Source organism: Ursus americanus, chromosome 31 (genome assembly GCF_024610735.1).
Source record: "Ursus americanus isolate L20-20 chromosome 31, mUrsAme1.1.p, whole genome shotgun sequence".
NCBI lineage: Eukaryota > Metazoa > Chordata > Mammalia > Carnivora > Ursidae > Ursus > Ursus americanus.
In genome coordinates, this window is record NC_142157.1 from 23322102 (window position 1) to 23340574 (window position 18473).

The window sequence follows — 18473 nt, forward strand, 5'->3', positions numbered from 1 at the left end:
CTATAAATTCTTTTTTCTTTTTTTACATTGAGATATAATTGACATATCACATATTAGTTTCAGGTGTACAACATGATTGGGTATTTGTATACATTGTGAAATGATCACCATAGTAAGTCTAGTTCACATCCATCACCATGCAGAGTTACACATTTTTTTCCTTGTGATGAGAACTTTTAAGATCTACTCTCTTAGTGACTTCTAGACATGCAACACAGTATTGGTAATTATGGTCACTATACCCTAGGACTTACTTATTTTGTAACTGGAAGTTTATACTTTTTGACCACTTTCACCCATTTCACCCACTCACCAGCACCCCCCCCCCAACTGTGGCAATCACCAATCTGTTCTTTGTATCTATGAGTTAAGGGTTTGGTTTGGGTTTGGGGTTTTGGTGGTCTTTTCTCTTTCTTTTTTTTTTTTTTTTTTTAGATTCCACATGGAATTTGTCTTTCTCTGTCTTAGTTCACTTAACATAATGTCCACAAGGTCATCCATCCAGGATTTCCTTTTTTATGTTTGAATAACATTTTGGTGTGCATGGGTGCGCACGCGCGTGTGTGTGTCTACACCACATCTATTCACTTTTAGGCTGCTTCTGTATCTTGGCGACTGTAAATAAAGCTGCAGTGCACATGGAGAGGCATATGTCTTTTCAAGCTAGTGGTTTTGTTTTCTTCCGGTAAATACCCAGAGTGAAACTGCTGGATCGTTATGTCCGTAATTTCTTACGTGACAAAATTCAATGATTACTTTTAGTCCTAATTCTTGACTCCTCTGCAGGACTTGACATTCTTAGTGACTCCTTTATTTCTGCACCTTTCTGTTCCTTAGGCTTCCCTGGATTCCCACTTTCCTGCTCTCCTGGATTGTCTCTTGCATCCGATTTCTCCCATCTCACGTTTCCTCACTGGATCTTCTTCCTCTCCCTGTTTCCTGAGACTGCCTTGGATGTTGTATGTGACTCTATGCTTATCATTTTACATTTTCTCACTGGGCACCTCAGGCCAGTCAGCGGGCAGGTACTGCACAGCTCGGTGGGTGCTGATGGGAGAATAGAGCTATCGCATGGAACGTCACACAGGGGCCCGGGAATCAACCTGTTGCCCATCAGGAATGGACAGTGGCTTTGCACATTGCAGAGCAGGGTGTGGAGGGTTCTTGGTAAGAAATGAGGCTGGAGCAGTAGTCTGAGGCCAGTATATGGGGGCTGTGCACGGCATACTAAGGAATGTGAACTCTATCTTTCTGTTTATCCAGTAGGTTTTTCTAGGGTCTTAGGACATGCTGAGCACAATCATTTTATTTTCTGTGGTGCACGGTGCATCTACAATATAGGAATATCTTTCTTGACCCCACAGAAATGAGCATACTGTCACTGCTCCTGTGACAACAAAGAGAAACCATTTAAAAGAACATGTGTTTGGGGGACTTGGGGCAGGGGTAGAAAATTAAGGTTCTATAGTCAGTCTAAAATGAAGAATTTTAATGGGATATTATTATGTGTGATTTATTGGCACTTTCAAAATATTTATTCAGCTATCAGATGTACCCGGCAAGGAGCCTGAGATAAAATCATAAGTTCTAGAACACTCGCAAAACAAATTCAGGGCTGAAAACAAGCTCCCTTACAGCACAATGTTCATGTGGCATGCTTTGGAAAAGTCATTTTTATCAGAACACGATTCACTCCTGAGGGAGCATTTCTTACAACTTCAGGAGTGTGGGGCTCAGATAGGCTGATGTTGGGTGCTTGACTACATCAGGCTGTTTCCCCATGGCCAGTGCCTCACCTTTCTGCTACCTCAGGATCCCTCTCACCACACAGAATGTTCCTGAGCTTCACCAGCACCGATATAGGATGAAGGGAACGCGACAGGAAAATAATGACTCAGGCCTGAAAAGTCACTTCCTTCTGGGGAAATCACTTCTGCTTAAAATCTGATCCTTACAAGATAAACTTTCCAAAAAAGCATTCCCCATCCTTCAAGAGCTCCTATGGTTGGAGAATGGGAAGGCTAGTTCCTTGTCCATGCATTTCATTTTGTGGTCGAACACACTGCTGGCAAATCAGGATGGGTCTGGCTTCTCTTGTGACTCCTGGCCAGAGTGGGAACATACCTGGAGTTCAAGGCTATTGAAAAGTTGACAAGCATTTATGAGACTGACGTGCTATCTCTTGCTTTCTCTTTGCAGCCCGCTGCTCCCCCAGAGGACACCCCCGAGCTGAGCGCCTTTTTACGAAATTCGACCATCCCTCATCTTGTCAGGAAGAGAGATGTGCGGATGCCGGAGCCCCACAGACAGAGCCCTGCAAAAATCCTGGTGAGTTATCCCAGTGTGCGCAGATCCGAGAGGAGACTGGATTGGACAGAACTGCCACACACAGAAGGTTTGAACTTCAACTATTGTTTCTCCGTCTCTTTCAATGCTCAGATATGCCTGCCATGGTTTGGCCGTACACGCACATTGTGAGTCATGTAAGTGACTCTTCCCTGCGGACAAAGGCGTATTTGCCTTATAGTATTTTCACTCTTCTAAACCTGCTATGCAGGCCACGTTAGAAAAATAATGATAAAAACCTAAAACATGGCATGCAATGCATTTGCAAAACACAAAGCTCCCACTGTGAGCCCATGCCCAGACCCTGAAACTCTGACAGTGTGGAAGGAACTGGGGCAGCACTTTGGGGGCTGGGGGGCGGGGGTGGGGGGAGGTCGCACGTGTCCCTGCATCTCAGATTCCTCTGCTGGTCCAGAAGAGGCAAGAATGGGGTCTTCTGATTTCCTGGGCCCAAACCCTGCAGAATCTTAGCACGGGGAGCTGTGGTAGATCTATCCTGAACTTAGTCAACCCTTTGCAAAACTGTGGAGAGCACTCGAGAGTCAGTATTTTCAATTCAATTCTCTCACTCATTCCAAGGTGAATGTTAATACCACTAAACTCTACACTTAAAAGTGGCTAAAATTTTTTTAAAAAGCTAAAATGTTTTGTTTTAATGTGTCCTGAACATGTTCTAATATTCATAAAAAGTTTCAAACATGGAAATGGACAGAAATGTGTATCGAGCAAGTCTCACTTATTCAGTTAAACTTAAATCAAGAGAGAAATGTTTATTATAATAGAAGTACCTAAAGTTAACCTGACAAAAAGCTAAGGCGGGTGGCAGATTTTGATTCAAGTCCCTGTAAACTTTTATGGCATGGTAATGTTTTTCAAAACCTAAGAGTAGGAAATAGTTATGCTATTCAGTTTAGGATATTAATAAAATCCCACATATTATCATTTAAAGAAAGCCTCCAAGAGGAAAAGTAGAACAGAAAACAATAATTAAGTCCTGGGGATGTGGTGTACAGACTGGTACTACACTTAATAATATTGTATCACATATTTGATAGGTGTTAAGAAAGCGCATCTTAAAAGCTCTTCAAGATCATAAAAAAACTATAACTATGTGGTGATGGATAGTAACTAGACTCATTGTGGCGATCATTTCACAATATATACAAACATTGAATCATTATGTCATACAACTGAAACTAATATAATGTCATGTGTCAATTATACCTCAATAAAAAATTTAACAAATTTTTAAAAAAGAAAACAATGATTGGCACCTATAGAATTCTAATATGCAGTATCAATGTGAAAGCCCTCTGGAGAACCAGTGTCCAAACCTATCGGGACCAACAATTTAGAAAATCAGGGTTCACTTACGTTTTTCAGTTTCTGCTTTAGTGTAAGTCTCATAAGTACACTGAGGCAGGAGAGATCAATAACTAAAATTCTTTTGAAAATTATATGCACTTCTGTTGCAGGGTCAGGTTTTTTCCCTCCCATTCTTTCTCATTAAAGATTTTTAATATGAGATGATTTTTAACTCCTGAATATCACAGAAACTTATTACTTGCGGGTGAAAGCAAGGCAATTCTTGATTTCCATTTCTGACTTCGTTAACTCATGCTTTATTCTCTTTGTCTCTTATTGGTTTGAAAATTGCAAATCATACGCCTCCCCATGTCCTCAAGTCAAAACAGTTCTGGATAGAAAGTGATTATACAAAGTTTATTCTAAAATCAAAAGTTAAATAAGACCTCCTACGGTTTTTGTTTAGTTAAAAACAACTTACTGAATCCCATTTCTGATTAGGAATTTAAAAGTGCAAAATGCCAACATCCTGTGTTGGGATCATAATTTCCAATTTGCATAGGAAAAATTTGTATCCGTAGCACTGAAATATATTTCTCCTCCACCCAAGAACGTCCTTGCCTTTCTCATCTCAGGCCCGTGCTGCTCTTATAATGACCATAACATCCCCTGCTCGGCAGGCTTTCTTCTTGTCCCTTTCCCTACTCAGCTTACAGAAACCTTTTCTTTCAAACCGTCTTCTGCATAAGATTCTGTTAACTTTTCCTGAAACCATCCCGTCCCTTGGCCTCCGACAAAACACGCTCCCCTGGTTCTCTTCCAGTCTGTTGGCCTGAGCGTTCTTAAAATTGTTTGTGGGCTTCTTCTCTGCCCATCCTCTGTCGCCCGTGTACCTCAGGACTCCATCCTCGGGACCCTTCCCCTCTTCCACAGACTTTGCTCCTTCAGGGAAATGCTTTCAACAATCATGAACTCCAGCCATGCCGAGCCTCCTGCCATCTTAGCCATCCCTACTGCACTCTGGACTTGAGGGGCTCAGAGTATACTTTCCTCTGACAGCCACCCCAGCCCCAACGCGTCCAGAATTCCATCTCCATGACCCCCAGAATGTGCTTCTCCTTTAGAATTCCCAATCTCAGTAATGCCAGGGTCCATCCACTTGGCTTCCCAAGCCAAAAGGGTTCCCTCTAGTCCTCCCTCCAGTCCTCCCTCTCCTTCATCCCAACTTCCATTTTGTCACCAATTGTCCCATTCTACTTCCTGAACTTCCCTGAGCTTTGTCTTTCTCTCTCTGTCCCCGTGCCTCAGTTCAGGGCCTCCTCCCCTCTCCCTTGGACTCTTGCAACAAGCCCTTGTCACCCTCTTGCTTCCCACTCTCCTCCCCCCATTCTTGCCTTCCATACCACCTGCCCCTAAAACCCAAACTCAATCATAGCCCTTGCTTAAATGGGACCCTCTGAATAGAATCAAAATTCCTTGGCTCAAATAGGAACATTCTTTACCACCTAGACTTTCTCTCATTCCTCTCTCATTTCCACCTGTCCACCCTGACCCTGAACACCCCTTTTCTGAACAGGCACTGGTCTTGTCCCTGTCTGCCTAGATGGCTAGGTCACTCTTTCTCACCCTTCAAGACTCATTCTGAGCACCATCTTCTCCAGAAGCCTCCAACGGAGCTAGCTCACTAGGACCAACAGCTCCAGGGGGCTCACAAGAATCACCTCCTTCTCACTCGCCTCCTTTGCCTCCAGAGGGTGGGACTGGAGATACACAGCATGTCGGTAATGAAGTGTAGGTAAACACGAGGGTCCTCGCAGGGGACATGAACTGCAGCGCTTCGAGAATTCCTGCTCCTGCTGGAGGAACAAAACCCCAACACCTCAGCACCCAACCCTAGTAGAACAAGAACAGCCCCGCCACCTGAATTTGGAAGCAGCATGTCGAAATCTGACCTCCCTGGAATTTATCAGATACGCCTTACTGATTGCTTTGCTTTTAGAAAATTCAGAGGTTCTCGGAAAAGATTTTCATGCCAATACGTCCCTCAAGTTACTCTGTGGTTTAGCAATTTCATTAAAGTGAAATGCCTCAGTTAAATCCTGCTCATACTATTCAATAAACTAACGTTTACTGAGCATCGATAGGCCGGAGCCCAGTGCTTGAGACATGAGAAATAAATAAAGCATAGCCCACATGATAAATTCAAATCAGTGAGGGAGTACAATTCAAGAAGTATCATCCTGTACATGGGTACACAGAAAATGGATGTGAGGTATCCATTTATTTCCATACCGGATCCAATCAGAAAATAAGATTTGACAGGTAGAATGTCCTCATAATGAATACTTCCCTGGAACACACATTTCACATAGTAAAAGTTACCCATTGTAAGTTGGCAAAACTAGCAACTAGTTAAAGAACAGCTTAATGGACAGAACTCGAAGAAGATTCTGCTTTATAATCAAAAAGTAATTTAGAAGAATGTTTTAGAACAAATGGGTTGATAACACTGGGTCTTTGAGATAACATAGATACAGGGAGTTTCCTCTAAAGCCTTTCCGGGGCTCGCTTAGTCCAAGGTCAGGTGTTATAAATGTCTATAAGAAATGTCTTCCCACCTTCTGAGAAATGAAATTGAAACAGAACAATCCAATCACTGCAGCAGGAGGACTGTTTTAAGTCCTTAGAAAAGAAAAAAAAGCTTAAATCTTACGTTGTATTTAACGTTCCATTTTATCTCTACATTACCAGTAAAAGTGAAGCATCATTACTACCAAACTGTGTTTTCTCTTGGTTGTTTCAATATAATTGATTGTCATTTAAATGAATAATTTGTGAATTAGGTGGTGACTTCTGAGAAAATACAGTGCAGATAAGCTGACTTCGATGTTGATTTTCCACCACAATTTAAAGACACTGATTGGCCACCACTGCTGTTGGCTTTTTTTTTTTTTTTTTTTTTTTTTTTTGCAGAACTGTACAAATATCGAGTGCTTACAAATCTCCTGTGCAGTGGGGCGGCTAGAAGGAGGAGAAAGCTCCGTCCTAAAAGTCAGGTCACGGTTATGGGCCAAGACCTTCCTCCAGGTAACAACACTAACGGACATGCACATGCTAAGCTGGGAAGTTTTTCTAGAAAGGATTTTAATTTAATTTAATTTTTTTATTATTAGCCAACATATAGTATGTCATTAGTTTTTGATGTAGTGTTCAACGATTCATGTTTCATTTTTAAATTTAAAAAAATTTGAATTTTTTCATTTAAAAAAATTTTAGGTTTAATTTTAATTTTTAACTTAATACTTTTTATTAATTTCTTTAAAATATTTTAATTTTTTAATTTTTAAAATTGTTCAAAAGAAGTGTCTATGGAAAAATTGAGCCAAGATCAGCTGGTCATCTTTCCCATCAGGGGAAGACATTTTTTTTTTCCAGCTTTATTGCAATATTGTTGACATATAACATACATAAGTTTAAGGTGTATAGCATAAGATTGGAGACATATATATGTTTTGGAATGGTTACTACACTGAAATTAGTTCATACCTCCATCCCCTCATGTAATTACCTTTGTGTGTGTGTGGAGGGCAGATGAGATCTACTCTCTTAACCGCTCTCAAGAACACAGTATGGTATTGTTAATTATACATTAGATACCCAGAACTTATTCATCATGTAGCTGGAAGTTTGTACCCTTTGACCATCTCCCCAATTCCCCCAGCCCCAGCCCCTGGCAACCACCAACCCGATCTACTCTATTTCCAAGTTCTGCTTCTCTAGATTCCACATGTAAATGATGTCATACAGTATTTGTCTTTCTCTGACTCATTTCATTTAGCGTAAGGCCCTCCTCGTCCATCTGTGTTGTCATAAAAGGCAGGATTTCTTTCTTTTTTGGTGGCTGAGTAATATTCCTTCATCTTTTAGGTGAAGACCATGTAAATATCCTGGGTCCCTAAGACCTTTAGACCGTAACTTAGATTCAAATAAACCTCTTTAGCTCACCACTTTCTACCCAGTGCCCAGCACACAGTAGTTCTTCAGTAAATAGTAGTCAGTGGAATGATGGTGAGTACAACAACACAGTGTAAGCCCACAAGGGTGAAAACAGAAATCAATGAAGAAGGGAAAAGGGAGATTCCCACAGCCTGGGCTCCAGTCAGGACACACCTCCGTGACCTTCCACATATGTGTGATTAGTAGATTCTTGGCTGCTTCTGTTTGTCTCTACTGTGGCATCCCACACTGCCACAGATAATTCCACAGATTGTGTGCATTTTAAAGGTTTAAGATCTCTTTTATACTAAACAAATTAATTTTTTCCATTGGGAAAGAGCTATTTATTTAAGTGATATTACTATGTGGGGACCTTGTTGTTTAGAAAGGATCTAGAGAGGGGGAAACAAGCTAAATTAAAAACCCTACCAAATCTACGCATTCTTGCTCATGTTTTAACTACTAAAAAATTCATCTGGCTCATTGCACCGTAGAAAATCAAATCCTTTTGAGTCTAACTAATAAATACAGAATTTCATAGCTCTGGATTTTCATGTTTTCTGGGATTCAAAATACTTTCTGTAGTCTCACAAATCTTATTTGTTTCTAAAATAAATAGAAGGAAAGTTAAAGGTATTTGAAACAGTGATTGTGAAGTGTTTTTTTGTTTTTGTTTTTGTTTTTCTTAACCTAAGGCAGGGTTTCTTAATCTTGGCATACTATTTCAAATCAGATCATTCTGTGTTGTGGGGGACCTATCACTATAGGATTCTAGAATGCTTTATAGGAAGTGCATTATGGGATGCTTAGCAGCATGTCTGGCCTCCCACCCACTAGATGCAACCCATCAAAACTGTCTCCAGACATTGCCAACGTCCCCCGGGGGCAAAATCACCCCCAGTTTTGAATGCCTGAACCAGGGAGAAGTGCAGTACACAATTTATTTGATTTTTGATTTTTTTTCTTTAGTTAAACCATTATTCATTCATTCACTAAACAAATACCCATGGAGAGCCAACTCTGCACCAGGCACCTCTTCAGGTATCACTTCCTTTCCATCAGTTTGCTCATGGTCGCTCTGCTTTTGGGTTGTTACTTCTTACCTCAGAGTTGAGGAGTTGAGGAGAGCAGTCTCACTGAATTCCCAAGCCCACACAGTCTTCAATGATAACCATACATTCCTTCTATTGCTTTGGGCATCGCATCCTACTGAAATAAGGGAGAATAACTTTTTGGTGAAGCGGGACTAAAATCATTATGACACCACAGTCGAGGGAAACATGATTATTTTATTTTTTTAAAGATTAACTTATTTGAGAGAGAGAGAGCAGGGGGAGGGGCAGAAGGAGAGAGGGAATCTCGAGCAGGCTCCCTACTGCTCGATGATCCCAGCACCCTGAGATCATGATGTGAGCCAAAACCAAGACCAGAGAGAGTGGCTCAAGTCACCAGCACTTACCCACAGCCATAGCCCACATTTCCACACACCCAGTTTCTGCTTATTCCTGTCTTGGAAGCTAAGTGCCAAAGAGGAGTGTCTCATTGCAGTCTCTCTCCCTTTTGTTCCCTCCCTGCCTTTCCCGCTCTAAGAATATACTACATACTGGAGCTCTTTAATGGTTTTGTCATGCAATCCAGAAGGAGGTAAACATTTTCTGCCTTCCTAATCCAAACTGGAAAGTTTACAATTCTTGCATGACATGATTTGCTGCATTATGTTTGTTTCTGTCCACTTGGTGAACATGCAAACCGGTCAGAAAAAGATTTTATTTAGATTAGTCCTAAATGATATCCTGTCCTGTGATTGTTGCTTGAAACAATCCTTCACGGGGTAAGATTTTACCAGTAATTGCTTGGATTTTTTCATCTCACAAGGCTTTGTTTCTGGCGAATGCTGAGTACTTAAACATGGGCTATGTGATCAGAAAGAATTCTTAAGAAAGAATTAAGCAGTGGGAAGGTAGGAGTGGAAGGGCTCGTGACGTTACCAGCCACACTATGTATTTAACCAATTCCAAAGCCTCACTCTCCGTTGGTTACCAACTAGAGGACTTTTATTAGTACCAAGACCATAAGCAAATCATTGTGCAAAAGTGCATAATAGAGGCAGCTAGTGAGGTGCAAACCATGGTCGAAATGACGCAGCAATGACAGAGGAACAGGGCATTTTCTGAGGATTAATAGCTAGCTGGGGCAGGCTGGAGGTCCAAGATATTGTCAAGGGATATTAACTCCAGCTGCTTTTTCAGTCCTAAATTGCCTGCAATATGGCAGTGATTGCTATTACCTAAGTGGATTGCTACATGGAAGATGACATTTCTTTTAAACATAAGAATATGTAGTCGTTATATGAAGACCACGGCTGAAAGCATTCAACTTAGAATGTGGAGTCAATAACGTGACTCTGCTCATAACTGTTGTTCATGAATTAAATACTTACCTGTGCCATGCCTTTCACCTGCAGTCATAAGACTAGCGTATCTTTGGTGCCGCCCCAGCTGATCATAGCCTAACTGCTTACATTCCCCATTCCTTGGAGCTCCAGCATCTTAGAAAAATGAAAAAAAAATGCATTTTCCTATTGAAGAGGGTGGAAGAAACCTTGGTTTTGGAGAATAATTTAAAATAAGGAGTAGGTCCATCTAAGAGTTGTATTGTTACAACCTTAATTTGTTCAGACCCCAGACTCTTGTCAGTTTGCGTCACTGAATCAAACAGTGGAGGGGCAGGTCAACAGCTCATTTTCATGAACTGCAGCCCGCATTTTATGTCACTACCTTTCTTACAACTTCTTGAACTTTCTAGTCTAGTTGATAGTGGAAGGGGTCCAATTCAACCATCGAAAGAACTAAACCTTCTATAAGGTGCTATCAAATGGGTGTTATATGGGGTGGGAGGGTTCATTCACTGTCCATTTACGTGGTCAGTCAGCCAGAGTTGATGCTGTTTGAGGTGCTGTGGAGGATATAAACATTATATCCATGGTTTACACCCTCTATTTCTATATAATCTTGTCGGGGAGAAAAGTAATAGAGACAAATAATAAGTTAAACAACAATGTCAAAATTGCAAACAATGAAGGACAAATACAGTTTCATCCTCATCTTTCTGGATCAGAATCCCTGAGCCTGATCCCGGGTGTTTCTGAAACTCAGCAGAGCCCAGGACACTGTGAACCACTGGAAAGGATACTAAGGATTGGTGATGAAGTAAAACATGAGGAGAAATCAAACTGTGGCCAAAAGGGGGTAAAGGAAAGAGATGAATGGAAATCCCCTCAGAGAAACCTGTTTCTCCGTGTTCTACATTCTAGAGTTCAAATACCGCCTTTTATTCATTAAGAAACTTCCATATTCATAAATGCAGGATCAGGCAGGACAAAACTTCCCATCTAGAGTTGAGACAGAGGTGGCGGTCTCTGTTGATTTGTTCCTCAAAGATAAGACTTGAAGAGCAAGAGAATTATTTTCCGTCAATTTTTTAAATTGAACTTGGAGACAAGAGAAAACTTGATCATTGGAGTTTGGGGAGCATGGACACACATGTGAGTATGTAATTGTGATCCTTACGCACAGAATCTCATGACCAGAATTTGGTCATGTTCCTTCTGTGCCTACCAGGCAGGGTGGTAAAGAAGGTAGATTTAAATCACCAAGTACATGCCAGATTTTATGACCAAAATTTTCCACGTTTTAAAAAACACTTCTCATACAAACAAACAAACAAAAATCCAAAATGGAAAAGCCAGGAGACAAGAGAACATCAGAAGAATGACAACGAAAAAATAATGTTTCCAAGTGAATAAAGTTACTTATCCAGGAATGTTGGAGTAGAAAGAAAGAAAAAGTCAAAGATATAGTGATTTTAAGTATTTAAAAGTTTTGCATACTCTGGCCTGTCCTTATCATCTAGAGGAAATGAGATTCATTGAAGGGAGAAAAAAATTCAGTCACAGAAAAAAAAAAAACAACTTTGTAAAAAAAATGTAAACAAAATTGTTACTCTCCAACTTGATGGATTGGCCTTAAGAAACCCAACATTGGATTATAAATGGTGTAGTGCTGGTGAATGTTTAATAAACTGCTCTGTGGGAGGGGGGACGCTCCAATGTGTAGCATTTGCTGATTCTCATGGTGTAAATATTCCCACCATGGCTAATTCCAAGCCGCCAGCATGACATCACCAAATCTGGAGTTGGAAAGAGAAGCATTAGCACACCATAGTATGGTAGCTCCCCTTCCAGATACAACAGACTTAAATAATATCCAGAGCACAGATACTAGTAAGATACAATAAAATAATTAATAAATACTGAGTTTTTGGTGTGTATTACCTTTTTAAAAATATAATTTTCTGAAATGTACATATATAGAAGTTTTAAAAATGACTCCGTTTAACAACTTATACTCAAAATTCCAGAAATTTTAAGTCTGCTCTCAAGAGCTATTATGAACCAGCTACAGCCCAAGACTGGATAGCTCTAATCACTGTCTCAAGTTAAATGGTGGGGAACCACAGAAATTTACATTCTCAAAATTTACATTCCTTGACTTAGTCTTAAATATTTTCCTTTGACTTTAATCAACAGTTAATATGAGAACCAATTAAACAACAACAAAAAATTTACTGTAAAGTTTTATCAAAAACTCTATGGCTCTAAGTCAGTGGTTCTTAATCAAGGGGATTTTGCTCCCTGGGGGACACTGACAATAATTAGAGACACTTTTGGTTGTCACAACTCGGGTAGAGGTGTTACTGGCATCCAGGGTAGAGACCAGAGATACTGCTACACATCCTCCAATGCTCAGGACAGTCCCCCATCCAACCCCAAAATCCCAACAGTGCTGAGACTAAGAGAGCCTTCTCTGGGTCTTCTATAACAGATGAAATGTGATAAATTTCTTTATAATTTAGTATCAGTCTCGCTCCTAAAATATTTCCCTCTATCAGATAATAAGAATTTTATAACCTGCTATATCTCCCCTTTGTTCTACACTAGCAGCAACTCTATTAATCCTTGTGCTTGCTCCCTTTTAGGACTCCAATTTTCTGTTTTTATTTGAACCTCATTGTAGCAAGTATTAGAGGATGAATGGCTGGGTGGGCAGTTGGATGGACAGAGGGATGGATGTCTTAAAGGATGTCTGGATGTATGATGGAGAGATGGATAGAAGGATAGGATGACTGGATGGGGAAAACAATTTTTAGAGAGAAAAAAAGAAAAAAGAAGGAAAAATGAAATTTTGCTTTGGAAATGGAAAACACTGAAAACAACTGGATGGCTGTCTGTATAACTTTTTAAAGATTTACATGGAATACATTTAAATAAATATTTTTAATTTCAGAGAAAAAATGATCCCTATTCTCTTGCATCCCTGGTGTCCTTCAAAGTGAAGAAGATGCCTTATAAAGATCAGCCAGCAAAACTCCCAGAGGGAAGCATAGCAGTGAGTATCTGAAAAACAGAGAGACACAATAATTTCATTGAACTAATTATTTTTTAAATCACTGTTCAGCTTATGCTACATTTAATTGCTTATCACACTGACTTGAGTAAAGTTTCCTTCTCTGGATCACTATTTTTTTATCTCGGTCTGGAAATGACTTAGTGTTGCTTGATCAAAGTTTTAAACTTTCAATGTCAATTCCTATTCAGAAAAATCACAGTGCAGGACTAATACCACTTTTTCATCAAGCCATTTTATTTGGAAGAAGTCCAGATAGCAATGATCATTATACTGCAATCGTCCTGATTGTTTAATTTAAGGACAGCATGGTGAGTGAGGTGGGAAGGGGAGGGGAGGATGCTCTTCCCTAGGGACAGCTGGATGACCTTAGTCATCTTTCCTTTCTATGCAGAGAACTATAATTTTCACCTGAAAAAAAGTACAGTATGAGCTTCATTTGAATGAAATGTTATTTTAAAATTGAGGCTATTAAACATCACTGTTGGGGGTTTATCTGTCACAGCACAACTGCTGGCATCCTCGGCAGCTTGGCAAACCCATGGAGAGTGGACAGGGACACAGGGGACAGAGGATGAGCAGGCACAGTCACCCAAACCCTGCGTTTACAATGAACGTGATCACAGCCAGAGCTCTGGGGAAGAATACTAAGATTTAAATCTTCATCTCTGGGTCAATCCGTAGATACAACCCCCACTTGAACCCTGGTTCCCAGGTCTTTGTTACACGCAGTGCAGTTTGCAGACAGCAGCATCTGCATCACCTAGCAAATCATCAGAAATCCAGAAACAAGCCTCACTCCAGACCTGCTGAGTCAGGATCTGCGTTTTATCACAATCAGGGCATCAGGTACACAGTACAGTTCGAGAGGCACTGCTTCGGATGGTATATAAGTTAATACTATCGTGATGTCTTATTGGCCTAGGTCTTAAAATGTAGTTATAAAACTTACTCTTTCTAGCCTAATCTACTTTCAGTAATTTAAATTAGGTGAATCCAATTGATTAGTGATTTTCAACCCTGAGTATGCAAAGCATCAACATACATGAGACTTTAAAGATATATACATGCTAAGACCTCACCCCGAATATCAGGATTGAGGAGGGCTGGGGTGGGGCCCTGGCACTGTGCTTTAAAAGCACTGAGAGGGGTCCTGGGTGGCTCAATTGGTTAAGCATCAGACCCTTGATCTCAGCTCAGGTCTTAATCTCAGGGTCGTGAGTTCAAGCCCCATGTTGGGCTCCACCCTGGGTGTGGAAACTACTTTAAAAAATTAAAAATAAAACAATAAAATAAAAGCACTAGGGATCTCTAGCACGGGGTCAGGTAACACAGAGCGAGACCCACATTTCAAATGTGTTTCAGAAACAAACTGAGGGCTGCTGGAGGAAAAGGGGTGGGGGGATGGGGTAACTGGGTGATGGGCATGAAGGAGGGCACTTGATGGAATGAGCACTGGGTGTTTTATGCAACTGACGAATCACTAAACTCTACCTCTGAAAATAATAATACACTATATGTTAATTAATTACGTTTAAGTAAAATTTTAAAAAATTAAATTTAAAAAATGAAAAAAAGTGGGATTGTATTACTAAACACACACACACACATACATACATACATACATACATACATACATTCTCCTGGGCTTTGTCCTGGCTCTGCCTGCCTTAATTAGGGAACCTTTAGGAACTCACTGTACCTCGCTAAGGCTGTTAACCATATTCACCTGAAAGCATTGTTGAGAAGGTTAATAAAATGATGTCTGTGAAGCCCTGCATTACACCTGGAACAAGGTACACCTCAAGTCTCAGTAATAGTAACCCTCCCAGAATGTCTCACCCTCCCTGGCTAAGTCAGGGAACCCCAACTTGGAAATGTCAAAATATTTTCTTAAACTTTGGTGGCATTTTAACGTAAGGACGGCCACATCTTTCTTCATTTAGCTCGCCTTTCTTTCCCTCACAAGATGTCTGCCGTAGTTTGGATTTACGTTCAACCTAGAAGACAGAGGCTTTGGGTTTTAATATAGAATGTTCATCCAAAGAGGTTCAAAGGCTTGTCTGAAGGGAGATAAATCTGGGTCCCTTTGTTTTCTCAGAGCATGTGTTCCATACCAGAAACATATGTTACAGCCAATCGCGTCAACAGTGTTGGGTCTTTCTGTACTGGCCGCAGGTGACAGCCTGCTGTTCTCAACTCATCTCGAGATCCACAAAATCATCTGATACATGTGCTTTCCCCCATCCCCACCACCCTCGTCACTGCATTTTTTAAAACCCTTATTATCTGAGGTGGATGATTTACCACATCATTTATGGAAAGGTTATTGGAAAAACATTTAGGAATGAAGGTGCTGTCGGGTCTCCCAACACCTGACCGAGTGGAGATCTGGCTGGTAGAAAGTTTGCTCTGTGCTACAGGGAAACGATTTTCCTGTGGCTTGGTTTGAGACGGTGTGCTTTGAGCTGGCTCATGTGTTTTATAGTGAATTCCTCTCAAAGGTCATTCTTATCTGAAAAGAATGCAACAGAAGGGAATTGCTTTAAGGTGCTCAATCAGTTGGAATAGGTTGAGAATCATAGGAGCTCCATCTATACTCTGCCAATGGGGAAACCCTCTCAAATACTTCTTTTGTAATGAGAATTGTTTTCCTAGGCCTTTGTGTGGGATGATTAGTTAGTTTGTATTCCGTTGTCAATGTGGTCATGATTCAACCATTTCTGGAGCCCTACGTGAGCTTCACACATCGAAGAAAAGAGCATCCCCTACCTGCTACCTGCAGCATGTTTGTGTTTGTAACGAATGAACTCATGAAACGTGACCTTGGCTGTGTTCAGAGGTGAGGGAAAGGTGGCCTGATGCAAAGGGCTATGACTGACTGCTCAATCATTACAGCGCAGCAGAAAAAACAGGATTCAGTTACTTGAACACTTTTCTTGCTTAGCAACGAACGTTGGCATTTGTGTGTCGTGTCGCTGAAGCTGAATTCCATCACTGACGCCTAGGAGGGAATATTATTGTCTAGTACAACTCCAACAGTAGTTATTATAAAAGAGTTCATGAGAATCCTTATTGAAAACCTCCATATAAAAACTGAACCATTTCATTTGTTAGCACAATTTCAAATCCTTAAAATGGAATTATTAAACAATTGTTTGGAGTTCAAACTGCTTATCTCATAGGGGTTATTTAAATGTTGTTAAAATGTGGGTCCAGCTGGTCCTCTTTATGATATTATTTTCTTCTAAATGGTACTGTAGGTAGGGTATCTTGGTACATTCATTTAAAACATTCCTGTGACCCCTATGAAGTATGTTTACACAAGATTTTGTGATACATAAATACAGATGTCAACATTAATTACAGTTGCAAATACAAGAGAGCTTTTTCCTTCTACCTTGGTATTTTGTCAAAATATACAAAAACATATCATAAATGTCAATGATAAAATGTAGGCATATTAAAAATTTGTTTATGGTCTTTCAACCATAATAAAGAACAAGATTTATGATGTGATTAAATGTTCCCTACTTAGCATCACTTTAAGAAAGTCTAAACCACTTATAATTTATGGATCTCATGTCCCAAAATTGCAGATAATTCTAATAAGTGAATTGTTAAAATTTTATGCCATTTCTTTAGATAGCTGTACGTTCTTGATACATGAAGATAAACTGAAACAGTTTGTTGATTAGATGGCACACCCTTGAGTTTTTCTCCCTAAATTTTGAGTACTTACTTCTGTTAGTCAACATTACCCTTCTTTCTTAAAGAAGTTGAAATATATAATCACTTGCCCATATTCTTAAAGGAAACCGTTAGTCCTCAATATACCCCACCTTCTGCCTTGGGATCACCTTCTTGATGAATGAACCTTGTAAGGAGGGACTGAGGTAAATGGGCAAATGTGTGAGATTATACAGATTGTTCTAGAGCTGTGTGGTCCAATATAGCAGCCATCAGCCACATGTGGATAGTGAGTACCTTGAGAGGTGGCCAGTGTGACACTGAACTAATAGTTTCATTTTATTTTAACTCATTTAAATGTAAACCTAAACACTGTTGCAGTATAAGATGTTTTTCCACTAAATGCAGCTGTGTTTTTTCTGTGAGACTACATTTCTCTTTAACCATTGAAAATCTAGTTTGTTGTTATGTGCTGCAAATATTAAAAAAAAAAAAAAAACAACACTGAATTTTGGAAACTTCATTTTAAAAAAGGCAGAGTTTAAAATGTATGTATATTTTGATGTCAATTGCATGTTAAAATAATAATTTTGATGTTTAGGGTTAAATAAATTATTAAAACTAATATCTCATCTTTTTCCTCTTTTTTAGTGTGGCCACTGAAAATTCTTAAATTACACATGTGGCTTACATTATATTTCTATTGGATGGCACTGATATATACCAGGGTTACAGAAGGTTCCAGCTTAGAGCTGATGATAATACCTACAGAGCTTCAGAGAACATGGGGTATTTAATAAATCTTATTTCAAAGGAATGAAAAATTATTACACTAAATCATTGCTTAGTCATGAGAAACCGAAAATTAAAACCTATTTTTCTTCCTATTAGTTATCCAATGGATAACTAAGTTTCTTGTGGGCTTATTATTATTTAGTATTTTCCAACATTTTATTTCTTGGCAAGCTTTCCCAAAACCATCCTATAATTTCCATAGCACTAATACAAATTTAAATAAGCTTTAGTCCATAAAAGTAATCAATTAAGTTTTTCTCTAGTAAGCTTGCCTCCGCAGTTCAAGTTTCTAATTTATACAGAGCACTGACTTTCAGGAAAAGCTGGGCTTTACCTGTTTCCACCCATGAATGAAATGCCCCATTGCCATTTATACACGATTGTGTCACATGACTCCCCAATCAATGTGCCCTCAGAAAGACCTCCCTTTCCAAGACACATACGACTCTTCCAGTGATGTGTCACCCTTGACTTTTCATCCACCTCTTTCCAGCAACAACCAACTAGCTCCCCGGCACTTGAAATCTGGAGAAATGCTCTGGGGCACTGTTGTTGATTTTCTGTATTTCCACTGTCCTCAGTGTAATGACTTCTTGACTATATGGTGGAAAGCCTAGATAAGTTTAGGAAAACACCAGGAGCCAAGGAAGGTCTTTGCAGCTGCTCGCATTTTAGATTGAGAAGATTGGGCAGCCTCAGTGCCACGTGGATGTCCTAAAGGCAGCAGGCAAGAAAAGCAGAATGCAGGCGCAGGGGAAAAGTTTTCCAGTTTGCTTTCCTTTAAAACTCTTTGTCCTTTCCTCTTGGTTAATTACATATGATGACTTACAGGAAATGTACATGACATGTGTAATCTTAACTTTTAAAATACTCAGA

At 39.9% G+C, this 18473-nt stretch overlaps 1 protein-coding gene across 1 annotated transcript in view; it reads left to right on the forward strand.

Moving 5' to 3' along the window:
• The window catches only part of ITGA8 (integrin subunit alpha 8), a 171386-nt gene that overhangs the window by 145161 nt on the left and 7752 nt on the right, over positions 1-18473 (forward strand). Inside the window, exons 26-28 of the mRNA XM_045787904.2 lie at positions 2200-2328; positions 6625-6738; positions 12993-13094. Of these exons, the coding sequence (XP_045643860.1) occupies positions 2200-2328; positions 6625-6738; positions 12993-13094 (345 nt within the window). The remainder of the gene's footprint in view (positions 1-2199; positions 2329-6624; positions 6739-12992; positions 13095-18473) is intronic.